General features: G+C 33.0%; 1 protein-coding gene across 1 annotated transcript; it reads left to right on the forward strand.

Annotated features, from left to right (window-relative positions):
- The first annotated feature begins 6713 nt into the window (after positions 1–6713).
- On the forward strand, positions 6714–9000 carry LOC105776035 (amino acid transporter AVT1H). Its single transcript, XM_012598499.2, has 3 exons — positions 6714–6942; positions 7027–7637; positions 8354–9000. The coding sequence occupies exons 1-3, from the start codon at positions 6714–6716 to the stop codon at positions 8891–8893; spliced, it is 1380 nt and encodes a 459-aa protein (XP_012453953.1). The 3' UTR covers positions 8894–9000.
- The last annotated feature ends 2538 nt before the right edge of the window (positions 9001–11538 follow it).

An 11538-nucleotide genomic window follows, 5' to 3' on the forward strand; every position in this document is an offset into this window, starting at 1 on the left:
AAACACACTAAAGGTAAGCTAAAGCCTTACCACTAAACTAATAGACTCATTCTTATCAAAACTTACACGAAAATTAACTTAAGCCGAATGCTCAAATACAACACTTAACTACCAAACCAAATCAAATTACTTACAAAAAATCTAACAAATTAAAAACTTAAAATTTATTTTGGGGTGTTGCAATTTGGTTGGGATAAATAATCAGAATTTAACTGGAAGAAGAAAATCGAGAAAATTGCATGATACGTCGCGACGTCGTTTCTACTTCTCTCCTATTTCGTCGTCGTGACGTCACATGGCTCATCGCAATGTTACTCTCTGTTTGCATCTTAATTTAACTGAAATGCGAGGCATACATCACACATTGTTATTTGTTAGTTACCATATTTCAACTGGAACCTGAATTTGTGTTTAATTAATAAGCAAATGAGCAGCAGATGCAGGGTAACGGGAATGAGAAAAGAGTCTTGCACAAACCTTTCATTCGGTTGGCTCTCCCTAATTATCAACTTTCCGCCTTAGATTCTACTGTTTAATGATTTTTTTTACAAAAAGATATATGCCCCAAAATAAAACATTTTAAGCATCAAAGGAATAATATTGTTAAAGACAAAAAATATATGCTTGCTGGTGAAGATTTGTAGATCCAAACTATAATAAATAATTAGGTACCAACTATAATAAATAAAAAATATTATTAAAATTTTTAAAGATTATAGGATTTAACGAGAATTTCTAAAAATTTTAAGAATTTTAATTAAGAGTTAATTTTTTTGAAAGGATTAATACAAAATTTTATTTTTTCTGAAAGATATTAATTAGAATTTTTAAGTGACATAATTAGAATTAGTAAAAATTCTATGCCCCAAAATTTTAGGCGAAATCCCATCTTTTTCACTCACTAAGGAATATTAATTAGGTATCTTTGTTTGCCTATAGTGCCCGTGCCACTGCTAAATTTATCGGATTGGAACAAATCTAATTTAAAAACTAATTTCAGTTTCAGGTTCAATGTAACCTAAGCATTTGAGGTCATTATTCCCTGATATGGTGGGTATACCATGCATTAGAGTTTTGGATTGGGTTGGTCTGTTAATTGGATTTTAAAATTATTTTGTGTTATATTAATTTCGGGTTTAAATTAATTCTGACTTTAAATTACCTTATCATTATCATCTAGTTTTTATATATATGTTGGTTTAGTGCTATAATTACGTATATCAATATCATATATAGACTACAATAGCATCGGTTAGGCCTTTTAGTTTTTGAAGCAACAAGCATTCGTATCCAACAAAGTTGAACTTTGATCTTCTAGTCGAAATATTAATAAGGAAAGAGATAAAAAAATAATAAAAATTTTAATTATAATTAAATATATTTATCAATATATGTTTATAAGTCCTCAAAGACGGCAAAACACTAAAAAAAGCCCCTTTTTTTTAAATTTATCGAAATAGGCCGGTTTTTTAATTATTTACCGGAATGGACCATTTTCCCCGAAATCGCGTCCACGTCGGTAGCGATGTCGAGGGCGTGATGAATCATCGCGTCACGTCGGTAGCGACTGGCGACGTGGAAGGAAATCGCGTCCCGAGGAAGCGATTTTCTTCCACGTCGGCAGGTCGTACCGACGTGGACGCTGATGACTGCCACGTAGCGCTTTCCGGGCGCGATTTTGACGTTGATTTCACGTTGGGTTTTCTGGGTTTTAGGGTTTAGGGTGCAAGCTTTTTTAGGGTTTAGGGGTCCCGAAAAAAATTATTTCGTTTAGGGTGCAGGCTTTTTTAGGGTTTAAGGGTGCCGAAAAAAATTATTTCGTTTAGGGTGCAGGCTTTTTTAGGGTTTAGGAGTCTCGAAAAAAATTATTTCGAGTTGACGTTTCTGATCAAATAGTATAAAATTGCTTCTACCAGGATGCGATCAGATTAGGGTTAGGTTTTATAATTAAATTAAATTATGTTAGGTTAGGGTTTTTAATTAAATTAGGTTAGGTTAGGGTTTTATAATTGAATTAGGTTAGGGTTAGGGTTTATAATTAAATCAAATAATATCAAAATAACTTGGAAAAATTTATATGTGTATTACATCGTCATAAACTTGTATTTCATTACATCAAATGATAAATTTTAATACGGTAATCAATGTCTATGACTGGGGGATTCGGTTCCACATGGCGTACCGTCGTGATTCATGACTGGATTCCTCCTTCCTCTAACTTTCGGCGGCGGTTGTTCTTCCTCCGGTGGTGATTGTTGTTCTTCCGGTTCGGCATCTGGTTGTCGGACTTGGGACGATGATCCACCTTCAAAGAATAGTGTATGTGGAGGTGTTTGCATCATGAACGGTGACGGAGTTTGAAAGCCATGCGTTGCTGGCGATTGGTAAAAAGGAGAGCTCCCCGACGGCCCCCCCTGCGACCCCTCCTGCGCCGCTGGCCTAGTTATCGGTGGTCCGCTCGGCATTACAGGAAATAGAGCTGATCCGGGCATTTGGCTCCAACCTGCCATAGGATTCGGAAAAGGATACATGTACGGGTTAGGGTACATATAAGGGGTAGGAAACATACCTGGCATCATAGGGAAAGGTGAATGCGTGGGTATCATCTGTTGAATTGCTGCGTCAGGTGACTGCGTCGGTGCTCTCGTTGGGGACGGTGATTGCATGGCCACTGATGATGAACCGGGTAAATGTCTGGGCCTCGTTGAGGGGCTGCCCTCGTAGACTTGTCCCCTTGGATTTAGAGGCCCGCGCCTTTCCCTTCCAACACGTATTTGCCACTGCCTCTCCTCCGGCGTAAGTAACACGGCTTCCATGGGCCCTAAACCATGGCATGTATTCGGAGAACGCACGCTAACTCGGGAACGATGATTGGTTCCCGAGTAGGTAGATATTCATTTCGATTTTCCCACATTTCTATGTACACTGACCAGTATCTAGGCCAATCCGTACCTAATAGCCGAAGGTCGATTTTGTGGTGCTCGTCAAATTCCTCAGGGTCCGCAGGGATCGGTTGTCTACATCCAAACCGTCAGAGGACTCATGCGTCTGTGGGGCTCCACGGTTGCATAGTTGATCAACACCACTTTCACGTGCCAAGTGTTCGGATTTTGTAAAAACTCTTCCGGGATTACTGCCCGGACTGCCGGATCCTCGTATGGTGTCCATTGAAACTACATGAACATGATAGAAATATTACATATATACATAATACTAAATATTAAATACTAAATATCAATCCACTAGCGAATGTATGGAAATATCTATTTGCAATAATACTTATACGCTTGACCGTTGCTCCAATAGAAGCCGTATATCTTCAAGTTCAGTCGGTAATCCACGATAACTTGCCGGATGGTTCCACCTAATTAAATAAATTTTTAGCATACTTTTATTCTTACAAAATCTACATAACAATTTCAAAATGTAATATAAAATTTACCTCGACACGAGTGGGAATGTATATGGGTGCTTCACTCGAGGACGTAGAAATGGAAAGCGAAACCGTGCCCATGATTGCAGTAGTGACAGGCAACCTCCAATTTTTGCTCTCCTCGGTTTCGTCGCCCCGCACATCTCACGATATAATGTTGCCAAGAAGGTAGACCCCCAACTAAATTCACCGGTTGCTCTAAAATCAACGAGTTTTAGCAACCACCTTAGATGTACACGGCTCCGTGACGTGTCGGCCATCAGATAGCCTCCAATTATTTGAAGAATGTATGATCGGGCATATCGAATTCTTTCAATTTCGGTTGAATTTGCATTCAGATTGGGGAAGGTGGCACGTAACCAGCCCATCTCCACCTTACCTCCATCCATTTTATCCGGTACAGCGCTCAAAAGCTCGTAACACACCGCCTCTCAGTTGCTAGATTAGGCGGATCCGGATCGGGTGCCCGCCCACCAAGCAATCCCAAATGCAGATGGACATCTTCTAGAGTGATAGTGCACTCTCCACATGGAAGATGAAATGTGTGCGTCTCGGGTCTCCACCTCTCGATGAGCGCACTGATTAGTTTCGGCTCCAACTTGCATCCCCGGCCTACCGTCGCCACGTGCCAAAATCCCGCTTCCCGCAAGTAGTTCTCTACTAACGGTGATGGAGGACCATGCATATTCCGAATATTGCATTCCAATACCCGATCTTCAGACTTTTATAACAAAAAATAAATCAATATTTATCTAAAAATACATAAATAAAATTATCTTAAATAAAATTTAAATTTTAAATTTAATACTTACCATTTTCATTTGCTCCACCGATATGTGATTCCTATCAAGACGAATCAATGATTCGGCCATTGCAGAAAATATTAAAAATTTTAAAATTATTTTAAAAAAATTAAAAAATTTAAAATTTTCTTTAAAAAAATGAAATTGAATGGAAAAAGAAATTTAATATGGAGTTTAGAGATTTTTTGAAGGAAATTGTGAGGATTTTGGAATGAATTCGAGAGTTTAAGAGAATTTTGGAAGGAAATTGAGAGAATTTTTGAAGGACTTTGAGAGAATTTTGAATGAAATTGAGATAGGATTTGTTTGTGAAAAAATAAGAGGTAGGGGGTTTTTATAGTTAAAAAAATTCTGACCGTTGGGGGCCAACGGTCAAATTTTTACCGTTGAAATCTTGTTCATCTTGGTGTCATCGCGTCACGTTAAGCGCAACTGCCGGCGTGGAAGGAAATCGCTACCTCGGGACGCGATTTCCTTCCACGTCGGCTAGGTCGCTACCGACGTGACGCGATGATTCATCACGTTCCCGACATCGCTACCGACGTGGACGCAATTTCGGGGAAAATGACCCATTCCGGTAAATAATTAAAAAACCGGCCTATTTCGGTAAATTTAAAAAAAAAAGGGCTTTTTTTAGCGTTTTGCCCCTCAAAGACTTTATTATTTTGGTGGTTTAATGTGTATGAGAATTATGCATAGCCGGTGCATCAAATCATTTAATATTCTTAACTTCATATGTTTTTTTGTTTAAATTTAATTTGAAATACATTATTTCCAGATGCATGCAAATATGATAAGATTTCTAATTAATTTTACTTGTGAATAAAGAGATAATATATGTTTTACAAAGTAGACAATGATAATTACAATTTACAAGTTATAAATTAAAACAAATTAACAGTATTATTCTCAATTAATTCTTCTATAAAATTATACTTAATTTAAGTAATTGTTCTGATATTCTTTTTGAAATAATTTTAAATTAGATTGATTGAAGTTTGAATTAATAAGTTTTATAATCGAATTGAATTCAAGATTAAAATTTCACATTGGGGTTAGAATTGATACAGCATGCAGTTAGATGTGATGTCATATCAGAATGATGATTAAAGTTAGCCTTCGTAATTTAAATTGTTATGATATATTAGTATCTATATATAAGGAAAGCCTTAAGGCCTTTCACAATGCACATCTGATCGTGTTTTTTTTTACATGCAAATGTTACCGAGTAAATTTTAATTTCAATCTCTTTACTTTTTAGATGTAAAAATAGTTTAATTTTAATTTTATTATTATATTTCGCTCAAAAAAATATTAAGTCTCTATTTTTTATAATTATATAAGAATGATTAAATTTCAATTTTAATCATTATATTTTGCTTAAATTTTATATTCAGTTTCTACACTTCAATTTTTACATAATTTAGACATCTGCCCGTTCTTTTTCTTTTCTTTTGACATGAAAAATAATGGTTAAATTTCAGTTCTAACCCTCTACCTTCTCAAGATTATATAAGAACGGTTAAATTTTAGTTTTGAGTCCTATATTTCACTCAAATTTGAAATTTAATCTCTATACTTTATTTTGACATAATTTAGACACCTGATTATTCTTTTTTCTTTTCTTTTGACATGAGAAAATAATGGCTAAATTTCAGTTCTAATCCAAATATTTTTTAAGATTATATAAGAATGATTAAATTTCAGTGTTGATCCCTATATTCCACTCGAATTTGAGATTTAATTTCTCTAATTTTGACATAATTTAGATTAAAATGCTGAGGTGAACTTTTAAGAATTATTAATACCGTTAAAATTTTCTATTAAATTAAAAGAAGGATTTCAACAGTATTAATAAATTGACCTAGATTTTAAATTTAGAAAAGTAGAGGATTAAATTCATGAAAATAAAAGTATGGGGATTAAATTCAAAATATATAAAAAGTACAATAACTTTGAGCTTACTATAATATTTAAATTTTTACTGTATTATTTAGTAAAAAGAAATTAAATAATCATCCAAATGCGAGCGTGGGAGACAATCATACTAGTAAATTAATTAAAGATAAACCAACTTGGACATCCAATCACTATAAAAAATATGAATATCAAAATTTATTTAGATATATAATATCTTAAACAATATTATAATACAAAAACAAAATATCTATCTAGTTGATCTTATGACTAACTGCTACAGAATCTTGCAAATAGTACTTATGGTATTACGTAGGTTGATTTCCTTTTAAAATATACATTTATAGATTCTTTATTCTTCTTGTTATTTTTCAGTATCTTAACTTACAGTAAGATTCTCCCACAATTGTTCTGAGTGCAGTGTATGTCAAACTCCCTTTTGCTATAAATTGAGTTCCTTAGATACAACTTAAGCACGTGTATCTCCTCAAGTTTAGGGTGATCCACGCTTTGTATTAGATTCCTATTGCCTCCAAACTTGTCGGAAGTAGAACTAAAGTATGCTGGGAAAGTTGAGGAAATCAGTGGCAAAATTGCCATTCCATGAATCAAACTTGGCCTTGAAACAGGTGAAGTGTGATGCTTGTATAGAGGAAAATGGAGTGTGTAAATGCGATAATGGTGGCATCGAGGGCATGGTGATGACAGAAGATGCTGCTGATCAACAAGCTAGGTCGGGGAATAGCTCTTTTCTTCATGCCGTCTTGAATATGAGTGGCATGCTCATAGGTAATTAAGCCTTCCTAATCCTCACCATGTTTATTTATCTTCATTTCTTCATTAAATATATATGTATATGCATGAAACATGCAGGTCTTGGTCAGTTGTCAACTCCATATGCACTAGAAAATGGAGGATGGGGTTCAGTTTTCCTGCTTGTAGGACTGGGGTTTATATGCACCTATACTTCTCACGTTCTCGGAAAATGTCTCGATAAGAATCCCAAATCGGAAAGCTTTGCAGATATAGGAGAGAATGCATTTGGGAGAAAAGGAAGAGTTTTAACAGCAACCTTCATCTACATAGAAATATTCATGGCCCTTGTGTCTTACACTATTTCACTCCATGATAATCTGATCACAGTGTTGTCAGGGACCCAAATTAAGCTACCAGGGGTGCCTAATCTTCGTACATCTCAGCTCATAACTGTGGTTGCTGTTTTGATAGCACTTCCAAGTCTATGGTTGAGAGATCTTTCTTCTGTATCTTTCCTTTCATCAGGTGGTATCCTCATGTCACTCGTTATCTTTATATCAGTGGTCTGCACAGCTGCTTTTGGAAGTGTTGAGGCTAATCACAGCATACCCTTTTTACATGTGAAAAACATTCCTGCCATATCCGGTCTTTATATCTACAGTTATGCTGGCCATTTTGTTTTCCCCAACTTATACAAAGCCATGAAAGATCCATCCAAGTTTACTAAGGTTGATACCTACTATCCTTTTTATCTTTTGTTATATATGTTTTCAACATATACACTACTGTTGCTGTTGCATATAATTTTAATCATCCAAGTCAAACAAGGTCAAGTGGTTTAAACCTTCCTTGTAAAACTATAATTTTGCTTTCCGTAAATGCTTACATTAGTGCTCTAACCTTTAATTGCTCAAATAAGGATTTTTCACGTACTTTAACTCGATTTGTAAAAAAATTAAGTAAATGTTGATGTATTTAGAATAAAACACATAATACTTGAATCAAATATTGTTTGAAAAGAAGAAATTTGTCAAAACATAATTTGAAACTTGCTATTCGACATTTGATAAGCACTTATTTAAACATTTTAAAAAGATTTGCTCTTTATTTGAATATTTTTAAAAATATTAGACCTTTGACCATTTTAAAAGGTCAGACTTTCATTTGAATATTTTTATAAATATTAGACTTTTATATGATAATTTTCAAAGGTTTTATCCTTACATAAACAACCCATTTGAACATTTAGCCCACTTTTTTTTTTTACTTTCCGTTTTATTTCATCAGCTGGGAATCTGCTTACGTTTTGGGTATTCCTTGATTCTAAACTTAAACTTGAAGTTAGAATCTAAGAATCAAGTGTTTATTCATGCATGAAGCATTTTCTACATGTACAGCAAGAATATTGTTAACTGATCACCTTATGTCTGCACTTTGATTCCAGGTATCTATTGTTAGCTTTGCAGCATGCACACTACTTTACACTGCTCTAGCATTCCTGGGAGCCAAGATGTTTGGGCCAGAAGTCAACCCTCAGATCACCCTCAGTTTGCCCCGACATCATTTTATCACAAAAATTGCATTATGGGCAACTGTGCTAACTCCCATGTCTAAATATGCACTTGAGTTTGCACCTTTTGCCATTCAGCTCGAGAATAACTTACCAGATTCTCTGAGTTCTCGCATGAAGTTGATCATAAGAGGCTTCGTAGGCTCTATTCTCCTTCTAGTGATACTATCCCTTGCTCTTTCGGTTCCATATTTCGAGCATGTGCTGAGCCTCACCGGCTCCCTCGTAAGCGTCTGTATTTGCATGACTTTTCCCTCTGCTTTCTACATCAAGCTTTCATGGCCTCACATATCCAAACCTGTCCTCATTCTTAACCTTTTCCTCATCGCTTTTGGTTCAATTCTTGGAGTACTTGGAACCATTTCATCAGCAAAGATGCTAATAAAAACCCTACTCAGAGCTCACTCAACTTGACACGGGTCTGTTAATCTTGCTTGTTGGATTTCTCCATTTTCTCACTTGCTTAATAAGGAGTCCTTCTGATAGACAAGTCAAATAGTATTGGAAGCATAAGAAGATGACTGCAGCTTCATTTTGCTCTATCATATTCTTATCTTTTACCATACTATTTATCAAAGATGCCATGCCAGTGTTGATACCAGGCGGTTGAACTTTGAAGGGATGTCTTGTTAGAGTCTTATTCTGTATTCATCGTTATAATATACTAACACTTGAGTATGTTCTTCAGAAGTGAATTTTTGCTTTTACTTCTACTTTTACTTTTACTTTTACCAATTCTAGTTTATGCAAATCTATATATAGACGGACATATAACACATAACTGAAAAGAGGTAAATTAACCGCTCAATACATAATTAAAAATGAGTAAACTTCATTTAATTATGCTAAAATTTCTGTTTTGATCTCCCAACTTTTAAAACTTACAAAATATCACCCAATTAGCCATTTCTATTTCCATTAAGAGGATGAGTTGGCTGTGCAAAATTGATATAATAATAAATTTAGTCCTCAATTTTTACATATTGTGTTAAGTTGATCATGACTTTTGAAAAAGATAACCCTCAACATTACAGATTATTTCAATTTGATCCTAATTCTTAAAAATTCAATAATATATATAAATACATAAATATTTTCAAAATATATAATAAATTTAAATATATATAAATTATAAAATTATAAAGATAAATAAATAAAAATAAAAACATATTCTTATATTATTCTTTTTTTCCTTCTCTTCTCTTTTCTTTTTCTTTTTCCTAATTGAGACTGAAAATTCTTTTTGAAGCAAAAGTTAAACCTCAAAAAATAGTTACTAATATTTGAAGAAAACTCAAAAGACAAAATATGTTCTATGGGATAATTTAGTGGCCATTATTGTGGCATTTGGCATCCCATCAAAATATGCTGCTTAGAAATTGAAACTGGTTTTGATCAACTAAAATCTAAATTAACAAAGAAAGCTGAAACGTCTTTTAAACTGCAAGACAAAAAAAAGAGGAGAAAGTGTTTGGTTTGATAATGGCATTTTGTTGTATGACTTATTGTGGGAAGGGAATCGATCTGTAAGTTTATCATTCATTTACTGCTTATTTAATACTGCTACCAATGTTTACAAATGTCTTCCTTTTGTAGGGTTTTTATTATTATTGAATTTTGGTTTTAATTTGAGGAATGATAAGGGTTTAAAAAGTATGGGTTTTATTTAGTTTGTGAAACTATCGTATGGATGTTGATTATTTTTAATTTTTTCTTCCATTCTTATGCATTGGATTCCTGAGAAAGGAAGAAGAATGCAATCTTAAACTTTAAACTTTGCTTCCTTTCGGAACTGTGATTTGAGAAAGGAAGACATAATGAAGGTAGATATAGGTAGTTGATTTTCATTTAAGCTTCAAATTTACACTTAGGAATCAAAATGATTTCCACTTTAGAAGAAAGGTCTTTCGTAAGAATAAACACTCAAACTCCCACCTTTAATTAATCAACCATCATTGAAATAAATCAAAAGCATGTAAATAGGAACACCTTACCATTAAAAATCTAAAAGTTTTAATAATTTATATATATTATAAGTTTTTTTGAAAATATTTATGTAATTTTATTTATTATTTTGATTCCTTTTAAAATTTGGATCAAATTGAGATAATATGTAAATGTTAGGGTTACTTTTTAAAATAATGAGTAAATTGACGTAATATGAAAATTTAAGGGCTAAATTTGTTATTATACAAATTTTTGAAATGCCACCCACCTTCCGTCAAACATGAAATGAAAAAGATAAATAAATATGATTAGTTGAGTAACCATTTTGAAAGTTTTAAAATCGAGAGGTTAAAAGAAACTTAAAATATAATTCGTGACCTGCAAGTTTACTCATTAGTAATTTATATATTTTGAATAACTTTTTCAAATATAACTAATATTAAAAAAACATTTTAGTCAATTTACAATAATATAATTCACCGTATATAATCATTATATTTTCATTTCAAAATGTAAAAAAATATATGTTATCTTTCAAAATTTAAAACTCTTACATACTCTTGATCAAAATTTCTAAACTAATTTTAAATTAGATGCCTTATAAAAGTTTTCAAAATTTTATAATAAATCAACTAAAAAAATAACTTTGGATTTTGTAAGATCATTTTTTATTTATTGAATGATTGTAAAGAATAATAAGAGTTGAACCGCTACAATTTTATTGTCTTTTCTTAGTAAATAAATTATGTCTGATTAAATTAAATCTATAAAAGATAATTATTAATATTTTTAAAAATTGAAAGGTAAATTTTTATTAAAAATAGAAGTAAACATAATAGAGATTCAATATAACATTCATCACCTAAGTTTAATCGATAACTCGAGCAAAAGAGGTCAAGATTAGGCACTTAATGCGTTAACTTCATAAATCTTTATGATTTATCTTCAGAAACTTCAAAAGTACTTTTATTAAGTTATTACATGCATTTTCAATCATTTTTGAACTTCCTAAAATAAGATCAAACTGTGGTCATTCGAGGCTTGTTCGAACCTAAAATAATGAAAACTGGGCAACTTAAAGGCTAAAACAGAAGTATTGATACCTAAGGCTA

Source organism: Gossypium raimondii, chromosome 10 (assembly GCF_025698545.1).
Source record: "Gossypium raimondii isolate GPD5lz chromosome 10, ASM2569854v1, whole genome shotgun sequence".
NCBI lineage: Eukaryota > Viridiplantae > Streptophyta > Magnoliopsida > Malvales > Malvaceae > Gossypium > Gossypium raimondii.

Coding starts and splice junctions, on each gene's coding strand:
- LOC105776035 (XM_012598499.2), top strand. CDS start 6,714: ATGCTGGGAAAGTTGAGGAAATCAGTGGCAAAATTGCCATTCCATGAA. Junction 6,943..7,026: donor TATGAGTGGCATGCTCATAG/GTAATTAAGCCT, acceptor TGAAACATGCAG/GTCTTGGTCAGTTGTCAACT. Junction 7,638..8,353: donor ATCCATCCAAGTTTACTAAG/GTTGATACCTAC, acceptor CTTTGATTCCAG/GTATCTATTGTTAGCTTTGC.